We start from the raw sequence: 16,513 nt of genomic DNA on the forward strand, positions 1-16,513 counted from the left end.
CATAACTGGGTAGGGGTTCTGCCCCATGCAGCCACACAACACCAGGCATGGTGTTCTGGCTCACTGCTTAAAGGTCCGTTGTCTGTAGAGTTTTTACCCTAATGTAATATTGCAGTAAATCCAAACAAGTGCAATAAAATAATTATAGACAAGTAACCTTTTACTTCTTGTTTTTGTAGACTTGCAGTAGTGAGGTAAGAAAGCACTCTGCAACTCTCATTTGGGTGATGTGTTGCTATAATGATGTAATGAAAGCCAAAGGCAAGATTTCCAAATAGAGAAATGGTTTCAGTTTGTGACAGGAAGGATGGAGGTATATTCTGGTTTGCTTTTTGCCTCTGCTGCCTAATTCATCTTGAGCAGGGTCCATTGAATTTACTGTTCAGATGGTTATTCCAGCAGTACGGAAAGCCATGCATCTTCCTGCCTGATTCTGCAGATATTCAGCCTTGATTGCCATTCTCGTTTATGCCTGAGAGGTTAGCAGCCTTTTGTGTCAGCTGTATTGGATAAGGAACACTTTTTCACTAATTCTGCTATCTTTCCCGTCTCCATTACATCTTTTTATGTGTTATTTTCATAGTCCCAGCAAAGCAAATCTTTTCCCCTAGGAAGCTTCAGAAAAATAAACCAAGTGTTTGAAATAGAAGAAGGAGACCCTGTATATATCACAAGGAATCCTTCTAGGTCCTAAAAATAGGTCCTTACAGAGCTCTAGCATGCGTATAAACATGTTTTTAACTAGGTCATGTCCATTTCTGGATAAAATTCTTTGTTGTTTGAGAGTATGCCAGCACTGTTTAAAAAAAAAAAAAGGAAATCAACTAGTGAACTCTCGATAATGTGTTTATGGAAAGTATTAGTCAAATAAGATAGAATAACTTCACAAGCCAGTGACCTGACTTGCAGTGTTTGCAGCTTTTCAAACAAACCATTACATTTTGTTGCAGCCACTCGTGTTCGAAATGGTATTTACAGATAGCTTTCAGATTTTTTTTTTGCTTCAGCAGACAACTTAGCAAACTTGGAGCGTGTAAGTCGTAATCCCAGAGCCTCTGCCAGAGCAGCCTGCAGTGGCTTTTTTGCATACTTACGATGGCCACTTCACTTCAGAGCAAAGTTCCAATTCTAACCACAGAAATGCTGAGAAATTAGTTCTTGCACCATCTGTAAACTGCTGCCTTTTTATTGTATTAAGTTAAAACTTTTACTTGTGTTTTTTTCCCAGTGTTTTGCCAATGATGCTAATCCATGTTTGGTGTTGTTTTTCTTTCCTCTTTCCCTCTGGTGTAAATTAGGATGGTACCTTGTTTGATGGTAGGCCGATAGAGTCTCTCTCACTGATAGATGCAGTGATGCCTGATGTGGTACAGACAAGACAGCAGGCCTACAGAGATAAACTTGCACAACAGCAGGCAGCAGCTGCTGCAGCTGCAGCTGCAGCAAACCAACAGGGATCAGCAAAAAATGGTGAAAACACTGCAAACGGGGAAGAGAATGGAGCACATACTATAGCAAGTAAGTTGACAGAAATGAACTTGATTGTATTATGTCATTGCCTCATCATTTATCATATAATGTGCTCATGTGCCTTAGTACGAGCTAGCACAGAATGAGATAAATGTGTAAAGATATTAGTAACCCTTCATCTTGCAGGTAGTGGTTACTTTTAACAGTGTGGTGCATTTGATGTTTGTGTCCGTGCTTTGATGTTTGGAGTTGTAGGAGGAGATGTGAACTTGGGAATTCATTTGTTCCTAACATACCTTTGACCGAGTTTCACTTCCAGTACTTCCTATCAGTTAAAAATTGTTCACAAAGCCTCGAGTAAAAAGCAGACAGTTCTTTTAAACAGTACACTTCCTCAACCTCCAGCCCTGTACAGGGAGCAGGGAGAGGATTCTGCTTGCCCTTAACTGGTTAAAATAGAGTCCTGCTTGCCATGCTGCAGTGAGTGCTGCTTCTGGCAGGTGCAGCTGACACAGGGAGTCAGGGATCTGGGGTTCATTTTCTGCTGGACTGATTCCTTGCCATGCTGAGATGGCAGTTGCCAAGACAAATCCTGTGTCCTTTTGTCTCCCTTATCAGTATCAGTTTTCATGATTCATTGTGCAGGATTGTTTGATGCAACTGCTTGCCAGTTTTGTTTGTGCATTGGTTTGTTAAACTTCAGTTGTAGCTGTGATTGGGGCAACAAGTGAGTTTGATTTATCGTCAGTGTTCAGAGGAACGTAGCTCACAATTGGACTGTTACACACAAGTTCAGGTAGGACATTACAGTGACATTTAAGAAATGAGGTTTCTCCAAGTCTGCTTTTGCTGTAGCACCTCCTGAAGAAAGGGCATTTTTGAGAGCATATTTGTATCAGGCCATGTATGAGCTTTACATTTTACAGCTGGATTTTACTGTTTTATTCATTACTATGCATGATAAATAAACTTGGAAATATAATCTTTGGCATGAACGAGCTCTCCACTTTGGTACTTCCATTTAAAAATCTCTTAAGAGCATTTGCTCGTTAACAGTGAACTGGAATGAGTGCACTGACAGGTCTCAGCCACAAATGTGGAATACCAGCAACCCCTGCTGGCTGTACACCGAACTGTACCGGCATCAGTTCTCTTTGACAGAAGTGTTTTGTGTGGCACACCATCTGAGGAGTGCTCACGTCCTAATAGCTTCTTCTGTTTTCTCACACGTGCAAACAGTCATAGAAAGCCTCGATGTTAAATTAAGCAATAAATGTGAAATAGTTTGTTTAATCACAGCGAATAAATACGGAGCAGGTGAACTGCTTAGCATTTTTTGTATTCTGCATTCGTCCTCGGTGTGAATTTATTTTAATAATGGAAAATGATTGATGGTAGCTGGCAAGAAAACTGTTTTGTCAGTTGAATTATCCCCAGTGCGATTTGCAGAACAAAATGAATTCAACATCACTTGTGCACAAAGAGCTGCGCGCTGCCGCCGTTGCACAGTAATTGCGGTGCAGTTTATGAAGCTGCGTTATCAGATCACCGTATCACCAAATGTTATTGTATTAATCAAAGGCATTTTGGAAATGAGGTGTCTGAAGTGTAGATTTTGAACCTGTCTGTGCTCAATTCTGAAAAGATAGCTTTTTTTTTTTTGAAGGCCAATCAGTCGTAGACGTACTTTTAAAGCACAAGGCAGACTCGCGGCTTGTCCTGTGGAGCAGTGTAGTGTATTGAAAGACTCTGAGTACTTCTAAAATCCGTGTTTATTTTGCAGCATGAAAAATGAGGCCAAAAATTATTTTTTAAGAGTTTTAGAACTAAGTCTGTTTGGAACTTTCTCACTTTATTTTTTTTTAATCCCTATCTGTTTATAATACTTCATAAATTGGTACTTGGGAAATAAAGGAACACAGCAGCTTTGTCAGGCTGTGATCTGTGTATGCTGTGAGTTAATTGTGCTCGTTCCAGAGGAATCTTGAACGCTCAGCAGTTAGAATGTGTGAGCCCCAAGTAGTAAAGTCTGCCTCCTCTCTACTGTTGTTTCCCCTAATGCAGATAATCACACAGATATGATGGAAGTGGATGGTGATGTCGAAATCCCTCCCAACAAAGCAGTGGTGCTGCGTGGCCATGAATCTGAAGTATTCATCTGTGCCTGGAATCCCGTTAGTGACCTTCTGGCCTCAGGGTATGTGCGCTGGGTATTGGTGGCCATTGGTGTACTTTTTAACTTGGTCCCAAAAACAAGCAAAAGAATACGGGTCTCAACATTCTCTGTGTCAAATATCACAACAGCCACTGTTTTGAGAGGAAAACACTTGGAAATGAAGTGAACTGAGAAAAGGGGTTATATCCTCATAACTGCTTTGCAGATCTGGAGATTCAACAGCACGGATATGGAACCTTAGTGAGAACAGCACAAGTGGATCTACGCAGCTGGTACTTCGACACTGTATACGAGAAGGAGGGCAGGATGTACCAAGCAACAAAGATGTAACATCCCTAGATTGGAACGTGAGTAGAAATGTCTGCACAAAATACTCTGAGAACAGGACCTGTAAATTTGCATAGTCAAATTCTAAGTGCCACCAACTGTGAGTCCTCTGTTACTGCTCCAGGGGCGTATCTCTTTTTGAGTTGCCTTGTAATTTCTTCTTTTTTACTCTGGGGACTTCTTTCTAATAACTGTAGTCTGTACAATAAATGTAATCAGTCTTTCTCAGATGTCTCCCACCTGAACTTTGTGTCATGCTCCTTAACTTTGAATTGTGCAGTAAAATTAAATAAATAACCTTTTTGCTGGCAGAGTGAAGGTACACTTCTAGCGACTGGGTCTTACGATGGCTTTGCAAGGATATGGACTAAAGATGGTAAGTGAAATACTTTGTAATTTTCAGTATATTTCCTGTATTGTGGCTCACAACATAGCTTTTTATTTTTTTTAATGTATTCATATCAATATAAATTTTCAGGTAATCTTGCCAGCACCTTAGGGCAACATAAAGGTCCTATATTTGCGTTAAAATGGAACAAGAAAGGAAACTTCATTTTAAGTGCAGGAGTGGACAAGGTGAGATAATCTTTGGTAAAATTAAAATTCTTTACTTCACCATTGTAATTGTACACTTAGTAACGAAGCCATAGAAGTAAATAACTAAATTGAAACTTAAGGCATGGGACGTAAATATGTACTTACAGAGAGCTTGTTTGCTAGCTATGTTTCATTGTGTTTTATAATAGCCTATTGAAATACTGTAATTGATTAGATTTTAATGTCCCTGGATCTCTTCCCAATTAGGTTAGTGTAAGCTGGAAAGAAAGTGCACTGAACACAGTAACATTAAGCCTTTGTAAAAGCAAATAATCTCAGATTTACTGAACTACCTGATGCAAAGTTTCAGGAAATAAACCACACTGGAGGAACAGGTCAACGCTGATTTGGATTTCAGTCAAGCCCAAGAATGATTTAAAAGGTTAAAGCTAGAGCATAAGTAAAGTCAATATTATCTGGCTGGGGAGGTGCCAGCAGTGTAATGCCACAAAGCCCATTGTTTAACTGTGTTTGATTTTGTGCCTCTAAACAAATGTAAAGGCTCTCAAGGTCTTTAAGCTGAGAGCTGTTGTGAGAATTCTTAGGAATGGTGGGAAGGATACAGCAGTGTTGAAGAACAGACTTATGTAAATTCAGAGAGTAACAAATGTTATTTAGTTCTTCCTGTTTTAACTGATTCAGGTTGCAGAAGTAAAAGCACAGTTCTGCAACACTTAAAACTGGCACTGCCACTCTAAGGTAGAAAGATAACTCAGTTTTTCCTCTCTTGATATAGCTTTTTGTTTTTGTTTTTTTTTCCCTAAATTGACTTAACCTTCATTGCTTTAGTGCACAGCTTTCTAAGTGCTTCTGCTGGCACAAAGGAAGGAAAAGAGTAAACGTTTCAAAGCGTGGAAAGGATGGATTTCCTCTCTTGGCAGCTTGGATGGCTCATGCCAGTTCTAACATCTTTGTGGAACTTCAGCTTTAATTTGCAGAAAAATATGCTGGAGGAGATAAAGCCTCATTGTTTCAGTCAATAAAACTCATTGACAATGGAGCTGAAATGATGCTTTGAAAAACATTCTGCGTTAGCTAGTTAGATTGACTCAACCTTTTGTTTCTTTTTCATAAATAATTTGTGATCAGTTCATACTTCCACTGAATTCAATCTCAAAGCTTTTATTGATTAAAATTTTCATGGCTGAGGTAGGTCAGGAACATGAGAGTGTAATACAGTGATGACAAAACACCAACTTCATGAAGATTTCTTCCATGAGAAAGACAGCAAAACGCAGAGGACAGCTCAGTACAAAATTACACCCATACTTAAAAATGAAAGAATCTGAAAGATTTGATTTATGAGACAGTGTTTGTATAAAAATTTCCACAGGGACGGACAAGTATTTGAAATTACAATTAGAATATACAAATACTTGCAATTAAATTAGGTGTGCAGAATGGATCAGAAGAATATAAATAGAACTGAGGAGATGCACTTATTTAATTTAAAATAAAGTAAGAACCCCCCCCTATTTTTTTCTCTCCAGACCCTAATATGTTACGAGAAACACCTTTATAGTGTTCGAGCATGTTAAGTTACTCTTCTGTTGTCTGTACTCTACCATTAGTTCCTTCACTACTTGGTTAAAACACTTGAAATATTGAGTGGTACGTCCGTGTGGGCAGTGGGGAGCAGGCTGGGTAGTTTGGTACATGTGAATGGAGGTAGCAGTTTGTGCAGGTGTGCTTACTGTTAATTCATCTGTTTAATACAGACCACTATTATTTGGGATGCCCACACTGGTGAAGCCAAGCAGCAGTTTCCGTTTCATTCTGGTGAGTGTTGGTTTGGCTCATTCAGAATTGTTGTCTGGAAAACCTCCGAATATGTCTTCTGTTTGAAAAATAATGTACTTGAAGTTAATGGAGCCCATTCACACCTTTTTGAAGTCTTACAGGCAGTCTCTGGGTACTGACTCCCATATTTGTAGTCTCATGTAGTTTTAAATCTGTTACAACTCACAGTTTTGTTGCAGTTATGTGGAGGATCACAAGAGAGTCCAAATATTACCAACTCACTGTGGCACAGGGGCAGACATCGTGTGGGTGGGCCACACAAGGTTTATGTTTATCAGCAAAGGACTGTTTGTCATCGTCCTGCTGCAGTAATCCCATCTCCACATCCCTTGTTCCTGACTTCCTGCTGTGCTCTCCTCAATTTGGCCACACAGCAGCTGAAGGCCCTCTGTGCTGGTGGGCTGGGATGAGAAAGCCACCTCTTGGGAGGGCAGGCAGGCAGCTCTGTGGGCTGCGTGCTGAGCGGCCTGCTGGGATCAGCTGGAAAACAGCAGAGAGAGAATGATGTACAAACCATTGAGGGGCATTTAAGAAATGTCTTGTTTCTGCTTTTTACTCGCCTGTGTTTTTGGTGGCACGACAACAGTTAAACAGTTAAAAACATCAGTTCTTGATTTACTCCAGCAACTTTGTGTGCTCTCGACCATAAATAACTCATCTTGGCCAAATGGAATATGTGGCCCATGGTTAAGCATCAAGTTACCACACCCTAAAATGTTGAAATTAAAATAAATAAATAGAGTAGACCGTACTCCCTTTCACTCACTGATATCAGTGAGCACATACATGTACTATGAGCTGTGAGAATCTGTTTCTTGGGTGGTGGGCTCTTGAGATTTACTTTGAGGTGACTTAACAACCACTTGCATGCTTGTTGTACTCTCTTCATTTCAGGTACATCCTATGTTTTAGTGACTGACATTTTATTCCGTTCTTTTTGAAGACTTCTTGTCTGCATTTCTCACTGTTCCAAGTTTCTGATAATCTCTAGAACTTCTGTAGAGTTAATAGCTACTTCCTGTTGGCGTTTGTTGGAAGGTGGTGTATGCTAAATTTGTGAATCAAATTTCTGCACATATCACAGGTTTAAATATTTTGTTCTTTTAGCACCAGCATTAGATGTTGACTGGCAGAGCAACAACACATTTGCCTCTTGCAGCACAGACATGTGCATTCATGTCTGTAAACTAGGACAAGATAGGCCCATCAAAACCTTCCAGGGTCACACAGTAAGTACTGGAAAATGACAAATTTTATGACGTTTTGGTTAATGAGAGTCTGATGGGGTGGGCAGGGAGTGTCACTGATCTTGCCAGTATGCAGTGCTTGCTTTGGCAGCAGGCAATTAGATATGTACCCAGGCAGTTGTAGTTAAGATCATATGGTAAGCTCAGTCCCTCTGATGAGAACAGTACTCCTGTATGCAGCTTCTGTTTACCAGGATGGCTTTAGAAGAAGAAATGGATTAACTTTAGACTCTCCTACATATCATGTTGTGTTACGATCATGTAAGGAATGAAAATTAAATGTCAGAATAGTGGTAATTATGCAGATACTTGCAACTGCAACTTTATCTTTTGTACGCTGTCATTTGTAACAGAAGTGAAAATTCTAACATGTTCTCACTGCTGGATTTTAGAATGAAGTAAATGCAATCAAATGGGATCCAACTGGTAATCTTCTGGCTTCCTGTTCTGACGATATGACTCTAAAGGTAAGGGGAGCAATGGCTGTTGTCTTCTTAGGACTTTGGAAACCACACTATTGATTTAAGCAGTGGAGCCATATCGTTGCACATTCTGTATTGTCTAACATTTGTTCTTTGTTGATATAACAAGATTAGGCAATCCCTTTGCTAATCAGAGCCAAGCTTTGGTCCGGAGGGCTTGTTACAGGCTGCCACCTTCAGACGCGGAGCATGATGTATTAGGTGCTTTCAGCTGTTTACAAAATTAAGTCATTAATCACTAAGCTGTCACACTTGTTGGTTGCTTTTGGTTAAAAGGAATAGTTGGAATGCATGTAATGTTCTAACACGTACAAGAATTGGTGACTATACCCTTTCATAGTTTTTTTCTGTTTTCCCCTTCTTCCTAGTTAAGACCTTGAACATGTTATTTCTTCTAAGATTGTGTGCACCCTTGGTTTTCTGATTCAGCCAGAGTCATTCTGCAGTTTTCATTGTACCAACACATTTCCCCCAAGTACTTATTGCATAACCATCATAACTCTTAATAAAGTTACTGTTTTTGTTGTAGGATATCACGGATGAGTCAGAGTCCTAAGGAGCTCCTCTGTGCAAAATATTGCACAAACAGCTGGCAATGCCAGTCATAATAAGCCAAGAAAGTGTCATAGTGGCTTTTGCACTGTGCATCTATCGCTTTGCATGAAAACAGCACATTTTCCTACTAACTATTTCACTCAATCTGTGTAGCAAGAAGGAAGTTCGTTTAAAAATAGGACTGTGATATTTTGTCAACTCAGACATGAACATATACATACTGCTCTTCTCATTTTAGCATCTGTTATCTTCCATACGCTTATTCAAGTGACTCGTAGTTAGCACGTGTAGATTGGTTTCTATAGACAATGTCTTTGTTACTTACTGCCATCAGAACTCAAAGAACGGGCAGCACTGAAAGAATTTTCACTATAATTACTCTAGAAACCCAACAGTCATAGCAAATGTAGTTTAAAAGGTAGCAGTCAGGCTGCAAATTAAGATATAAAAAGTATCTGAGTACAGTATTGTGCTGAATGCCTTTGTGTTGTCTTCCATTTTATCATAGATCTGGAGTATGAAGCAAGACAGTTGTGTCCATGACTTACAAGCACACAACAAAGAGATTTATACTATCAAATGGAGTCCTACGGGACCAGGAACAAATAATCCAAATGCCAATCTTATGTTAGCAAGGTACTTCTTAATCCTGGTTTAAAATGTTTTGTTAAGAAATTGAGCACTGTGTTTACTTTGCTTTTTACTTATGTATATGTGCAGAATGTTTCAAACGACACAGGATACCTTATGTATGACATTTGTGTTAAAAACAAAACTGTGCGAAACTGACAAGTAATGAATCTGTTTTTAATCCTTGACAGTGCATCCTTTGATTCTACTGTTCGGTTATGGGATGTAGACAGAGGAATCTGTATTCATACTCTGACAAAGCATCAAGAACCTGTGTACAGTGTAGCTTTCAGTCCTGATGGCAGGTACCTGGCCAGCGGCTCCTTTGATAAATGTGTACACATCTGGAACACACAGGTATAGCTCTCCTGTCTGCTTGGATAGTTTTCTCAGTCTTTTCCATCAGTACTCTTCTGACCTTTGTTGCACCATCTGTCTTGGAGGCAGAGAAACTTGCCCTTACTAATGTGCTGATTTACATTTTCTTTGTCCTAAGGTTTCTTCTGTTAATGGATGCACATTAAACTTCTGTCTCTTTGAGAAATATACCTAGCTGTGGGGAGGTAACAATTTTCCCCATGGTATTAGCAAAAGAACCAATCCAGCACCCTCCAAAGAACCCTAAAACCACACCCCAAGACACATTCAGCAGTCTCTGCAGTAGTATGTTACATCAGAAAAATGTTACTTCTGGCGTTTGAACTCCTGATAAATCAGCTTTGCTGTGGGGAAAAAAATGTTAACTGAATGTAGGCGTACAAGTCTGGTACTTGATAGCTATTTCACTGAATGTCACTGACAAACAAAAGAATGTGAAGTGAGAGGAGGTGGTGACAGATCTTGCAGAACTTTCTGAGAAAGGACACTATTACTTGGCTTCTCTGTCAGAGAAGGACTGAATGAAGATGAAAATGTAAAACCCATTATTAGGCAAGATGTGTTCTCTGGTTTCTGGGGATTGGATATTTTATAATTTGATCAAGGCCAACTACGGTTTCACCTTTCAAACATGGGAGATTAAGATGCAGTAATTGTCTGTCAAGTCCTTTCACACAGTTCTTAGATGGTCCATGAATCTTTCAGCCATTTCTCCTGAGGATTTCAGCTGTAAGAAATGACAGGGAAGTTTTGCACATATTAGAAATGTACTTGTTCACATGTATTATGTTGTATTAATTACATGTTTTGTCCCTTTTTAGACAGGTGCCCTAGTTCACAGTTATAGGGGAACAGGAGGGATTTTTGAGGTTTGCTGGAATGCAGCAGGAGACAAAGTTGGAGCAAGTGCTTCAGATGGTTCAGTAAGTGTAGCTTGACTTGTTTGACTGTGTGCTTTCCATGTCTTCTGCCTAACGATGGAGGTGATATTTCCTTATGTGCCTGGAGTTTAAATACATGCGGCTTTCATGTAGATGTTTTTCATATAAAGGTGCTGAAATTTCAAAGTAGAATGTCTTTATTGCAGCTTGATACATTATTGTTCTGAGCCCTTCGAAGTCAGAAGATGCATTTAATTTAAATTCCCTGTCCCTTCTGCTGCTTATTGTGGAAATCTGTTCAGGGTGACTGGGTTGTTTTTCATACAGTTTTTGTCACATGATTACAGAAAATATCATGAAAGGAACAAAAGCTCAAGGCGTATCCTGAGTGGAATTTAATTACCATGCCACTCGCGGTTACTCTTACATACACGCAACGTAACCTTTCCAGTCTTCCAGTTAATTTGACTCAAGAGGCTAATTGTACATGTAGCAGATTTGTTTGTGATTTTCGTTTAATTTTGACTCTTCTAAAATGCATCCTTCCTTTTGCATGATTTGTTAGCTAAAGCCCACCTCATCCCCTCTGTTTTAAATAAATTTTTAGCTGGTAATAGCTAAGCAAATGGGAGCACTTTGGAAGCACTTGATGCCTAAAAGCATGGCTTGTCTGTGATTGGTTTACTCTGTCTGACAGAGCTAGGACCTCTGCTTAGTGAAGGCTTTAGAAAATCAAACTTGGTATTTATATAGCATTAATTTCTTTTTTGAGATTGTTCTGGTCAGTTCTCGTATTTTCCCAACGTGTGTGTTTAATTTAACTTTACAGTATTTTTATAAATAAGATTCAGATAGATTCCTGACCTTCTGATAGGAGGTAGCAGGCGAACAGCTCACGTAAGATATTTTGAATGGCTCTGATCAGTATTAATTAGGCAGCACTATCGTTAGCAGGTCTGGCTGCGTGCTCATAACCCAAGTGTTCATCTGCTGATGTTTCTCCCCCCCAGCCCCCCAGGTCACTTCCAGATTTAAGGTTAAGCTTGTGCCATCTGTCTCAGAGGTTTTGCTCAGGTATTTCACGCGGAACTGTATAGACGTGTGAAATCACACTGTGCATTTCCTGTGTGTGCTTTTTGTCTTACAGGTTTGTGTATTAGACCTACGGAAATAGCGCTACTAGTTGGAAGCCATGGACCGACTATGAATGTGTACATAGCCAAAATGACTGTCCCTGACCCATGTACTGCTATAGTCCCAATTGAACCATGGCCAGTCCACTACAGCCAAACGTAAAAGAAATATATACATAGACTGTATATAAAAATAAAACAAACAAACAAAAGTTACACCCTGAAGAGGATGACAGAGTTTTGTCACAGCTTGTGAGTCCCATTCACCAAGTGCTGGAATCTGCTGTGCCCCAAAATAACATTTAAATGTTTTGGATATGAAAAACAGAAGAGAGAGCGAGAGAGAGAGAGAAATATACCGTGTACAAGAGCAGACCCATATACATACCAAATTCAGAAGATACTAATGGCAGCCTTCATTACCCCTTTTCCCCTCTAAGTCTGCTATGACAATGGATTGTGGGGTATCTTTTTTTTGTTGTTGTTTATTTTCCTTCTCAGTAGTTGAGCAGTTTGTGTGTACAGAGAAAATGGACTTAGAGAAATCTGCAGCAGTAGTTTTTCCTTTGCTTTTAATCATTGGGTTTTCTGTTTTGCTTTGGTTAAGTTTACGGATGCATGAAGTAAGGGAGTTGAATTAGTTTCTTATGATTTTTTTTTTAATCACCATGGGGAAAAAAAAAGATGTTTCTTTGAAACATATTTGAATGCATTCTTTGAAGACATCGATTGAACCTGACGATGTTTGGTACATTTTGTGACTCCCAGAGCACAATTTTGTGAACAGAGGGAGGGTGGAAAAGGGATTATGGAGAGAGAGGAAAAAAATCCTTCTTTGAGGCGTGATATTTCACATCCTGCTAACCTACCGAGTGTGACAGTAATGGGTATGACGCTGTGTTTTATTTTCTGGTGACATGGCTGGAATGCAGTAGTATCTTATTTGAGACATAATTCTGCCAAACTTAATAGAAAGGCACAAAAATACAGAGAAGAAAAATACAGGGATGCAAACAAACAAACAACAAAAAAAGGACAAAAAAGAGGAAAATGAAATGCATCTTCTGTTGCTTTAAGACCATAGCTAAAATATGGTTAAACATGGTTAAATTGTGCACTATTATGAAAAGGAGTGAAACGTAGCTGGGGGATTTGTTAAGATCTTTCTGGACAAGGGTTCATGCCACAGCTTCTCTGGGAGTTGCCCATAGTTATTTGTAGGAGCTTAGATGTATAATTGTAACCAAACTCCAGTATTAAAAGTGTCTCATGTAATTTTTCTTTATTAAAATAAAATCTTTGGCATATATTTGATAACACTGCCATTAAGAGGCAAAATGTTTACTACCTTAGATTTAAATAATATCTTAAACAGAGGACTTGCTTCAAGTTTATTTTATTAGCAGTGATTCAGCTTATTTAAAAGATGAATACTTGCACTAATTCCCCTGCTGCTCTGGTCCTGCAGTTTGTTGTGTCATGTGACTACATTTTTTTTCCAAATATAGGGTAGATGTAAGCTGCTATTTTTTTAATAATCACTACTATATAGTGTCTTTTACTCTGTTTACAATATTGAGTATTTTTCTTACGATGACAGATGTATATGGCAAACCTTTTTCTGCTCATGTGATTAAAAATATACTGATAGTGATTTTATTTGTAAATGATAGCATGAGTTTGTGTTTACGCGTACGTGTAGTTGAAAAGGTTGCATTGTGTCTTGCATAAGATTCCAAGAGTGGAAATTTATACACAGGAGAGGTCATCAAATTTATGTCCCAGGCGTTTTCCTTAAGGAATGGTTTATACTACAGAGAGAGCTTTGTGAAGTTATCAGTTTTATAACACTATTTCAATCACAAATAATTTTGTGGCTTATGATTGCTATTTTTTTTCCTTTTGTTTTTCCCCTCCAAGTTATGTATAAATTGATTTAGTCAAGGTAGTGCAGCTTTAACGTTTTAACCGTTGTCCTTTAGGCATCGATTTCTGCTATTTCCATGGAATAAATGTGACTTGAAGCAAGTCTGAGTTTGACTAAGGTAGGGCAGCAATTTGCCAGTGGTAAAGAGAAGTCCACAATGCATTCTTTATATATATACCCCAGGAATGTAATACTATCATATACAGCATTTAAAAACAAGGAAAAATTCATATCCATAAAGGCAGTCATCTGTGATGGTTCAGTGCCAGCTGTTTTTAGGGTTTGGGAACATATTACAAATGTTTAGAGCAATTACTCCGTGAGTTACAGTATGTAGGAAGCCTAATATATTGAGTGTCTGGCACTTGAAATGTTGCTTTTATTGCTGGAGGTCCATGACTGTGGCTGACCTCTGTCATTAATGAAAAAAAAAATAAAAATTCTGTGCAATAATTTTAAACTGTGCTCCCAGGAATAGACACAAATGTTTTGAGTATGTTTAAGCTGCATTTTTCGTTTAGCAATGCATTTGTCAGTTGCACTGAATTTAAATCTGAAAGTCAGAAGTGATTCTCGATAGTACTTTTGTATTTTAATATGGACAGTTTACTCGTTTTCATGGAAGTTATTGGGTGATTCTTTCAGCCAATCCAAACAGTGGTGGTGGAATTCTGTGACATAGCTGCAAAATCACTCAGCCATGTTTTAGGGTATTGCCATTCTCCTCTTTCTCAGTCATCAGCTGTTTTGGTTGTAATTCTAGTTGCTTAAGCATAGTATCACATGTTCATAAATAGGTAAAACAGAGCTTCGGTCTCAGAGGTCCAGGGTTTTCAGGTGCTCGAAGCATAGTCCAGCAATGCCACATCTGCTGACTCGAGTGCTCTGGACACGCAGGCTGACACCCCAACCTAATCCACAGTGCCCCACCGTAGTGGAGTTGTGCCAGGTCCCACAGTGGCGGATCCGGCCGTAGGTGTTTTATTGTTGTCCTTTACTAGCATGCCACAGTGCTGCTCCTGCTCACACCTCTTTTTGCCTCTTGTTTTATACACTGCTAAATGCATGCATGCAAGGTGTGCTAGGTTCTGTGATTCTGTGAAGTAAACAAGAGAAAAAAAAATCACAAAAGGAAAAAAAAAAAAAGAAAACCATAACTTTATTACATTTTATAGCACAAAGACCTCGTATTCAATAGTGAGGTAGACTATCCAAATGTTTCCTTTAAATTGAGTATGCCAAATGTCAGTAAGAGCCTGATTTTGTATCGGTGTATGCACATGGCTTAGTCCTAGGTAGATTCTGTCGCACCTGTTTTCAGAGTGCAAAGGCAAACGTGTGCGTACGTGGGAGTGACGGCCTCTTCCAGTCCAGCGTGTCAATGGGCAAACATCCAAGTGGAGGATAAGAGGAGGGGGAACAGCTGGGCTCAGAATTAATGCTGGAATAAGAAAGGAACCGCTCTTCAGTTTGCTGTTTTTCTATGCATCGATGTCAGAATGCCGTTTCTCATTTCTGCATAGTTAGGTCCAGGTTTCCGTAGAGTTCCTCTTTTTCTATTTTGCTTTATCTTTTCCTGCGTTTTTAAATCGATGTAAAGGTTCCTGACCAGTGGACTTTTTAGTGTAGTTAAGAGAATATCTAGGTCCTCGTAAAAGCTTTTTTAGACTCTTTATAACATTGATAAACTCAGTTTATTCTGGGACTACAATTGTGCAGGGTTATTTAGCGTGTCTACTAGATGATTGGAAATCTTATATGAAACACTAAAAGTGCCTCTTTTTCTGGGTTGGGTGGAGGGAGGTAATAGTTACCAGAGTCAGAATGACATGGCATTTTTGAAGCATGTTTCTTGATTTCATGACACTTTAATGCATCTTGAGAGAAAGGCCAAAGATTTCTACCAATTTTAATTAATTTTCCTTTTTAAAAGCACTCCTTTTTCCTTACACTGCTTACCTCATGCTAGGGTGTGTTTGCTGGGACGCTGTACCTTGGAGATGTTCTTGGCAGGGTTAGGTGGAGCGGGGTGGTTGTGCCGGGTTTGCCCACGCAGCCATCTGGCAGCTGACGCATTTGGTTGTGCTGAATGAAGGAATCTCGTTCCAACTGCAGTCTGGGTTTTTCAGCTTGTAAATAAAAGGTTGTATGTTTTCTGTCCGTTCGGCAAAGAGGAGCCTTGGGACCCAATTTTCCAATCTCGATCAGAAATGCCGTTGTCTTTCGCTTCACGGGAAAACTTGGCCAGAATAAGTGCTGGAAGGTGTGGGTCCGTGTCGCCCCGCACGGCGTGCCGCGTAGCTCGGGCCAGCACCTCGCTGGGGCCAGGGCTGCTGCTGGTGCAAGCTGCAGGGCTCGGCCAGAGCAGGGCCACGCTCTTAGCCCCGTGTTCCTTTCCACTGAGGAGCCTCGTGTCTTCTAACTTCACAAAGCCCTGTAGAGCCATTCCCTGGGTGGGGGGGAACATTTCACACTCTCCAGAAGTCTGAAGAAAGCAGAAGCAACATTGTGGCATGTTAGAAGCAAATAAGGCTTTGGGAGACAGCAGTAAATCTCCATCAAAGATCTCTGACATTTTCCTTAGGGAGAGAGCCAAGGAGCAGTCTTCACATCTCCCTCTAGAGAAAGCTTTGAAATCCCACGGTCTGTGAAAGCGTGGCTGTCTTCGCTGTCGGCCTGGTGGAAGGCAGACGAGGCAGGAAGATGTGCCACGTCTTACAGATGGCGGATTTAGTGTTAATAGTGCTTCAGATCAGTAGTTTTGAGTACATGCTCTCTTTCTCTGCCTTTTAAGTTTGCAGCTTGACAATAACTTGAGGCATGTTTTGTTTTCTTTTCTTTTTTAAATAATCATTCATTTTTACTTCATGATGTTTTTGTCATTTGTGGGTAAATACAAGAAAACAGTCT

At 39.7% G+C, this 16,513-nt stretch overlaps 1 protein-coding gene across 2 annotated transcripts in view; it reads left to right on the forward strand.

Annotated features, from left to right (window-relative positions):
• Positions 1-14,044, forward strand: part of TBL1XR1 (TBL1X/Y related 1) — an 84,899-nt gene extending 70,855 nt beyond the window's left edge. For both annotated transcript variants that reach the window (XM_065748366.1, XM_065748367.1), the window contains 12 exons: positions 1,299-1,518; positions 3,535-3,667; positions 3,852-3,993; positions 4,286-4,349; positions 4,452-4,549; positions 6,289-6,349; positions 7,478-7,599; positions 8,010-8,084; positions 9,163-9,290; positions 9,476-9,641; positions 10,484-10,585; positions 11,691-14,044. In XM_065748366.1, coding sequence (XP_065604438.1) covers positions 1,299-1,518; positions 3,535-3,667; positions 3,852-3,993; positions 4,286-4,349; positions 4,452-4,549; positions 6,289-6,349; positions 7,478-7,599; positions 8,010-8,084; positions 9,163-9,290; positions 9,476-9,641; positions 10,484-10,585; positions 11,691-11,717 — 1,338 coding nt within the window. In that variant the 3' untranslated portion in view covers positions 11,718-14,044. The remainder of the gene's footprint in view (positions 1-1,298; positions 1,519-3,534; positions 3,668-3,851; positions 3,994-4,285; positions 4,350-4,451; positions 4,550-6,288; positions 6,350-7,477; positions 7,600-8,009; positions 8,085-9,162; positions 9,291-9,475; positions 9,642-10,483; positions 10,586-11,690) is intronic.
• Positions 14,045-16,513: the final 2,469 nt, after the last annotated feature.

Source organism: Cyrtonyx montezumae, unplaced genomic scaffold (genome assembly GCF_038088225.1).
Source record: "Cyrtonyx montezumae isolate F1298 unplaced genomic scaffold, pur_monq_1.0 scaffold_5, whole genome shotgun sequence".
NCBI classification, from domain to species: Eukaryota; Metazoa; Chordata; class Aves; order Galliformes; family Odontophoridae; genus Cyrtonyx; species Cyrtonyx montezumae.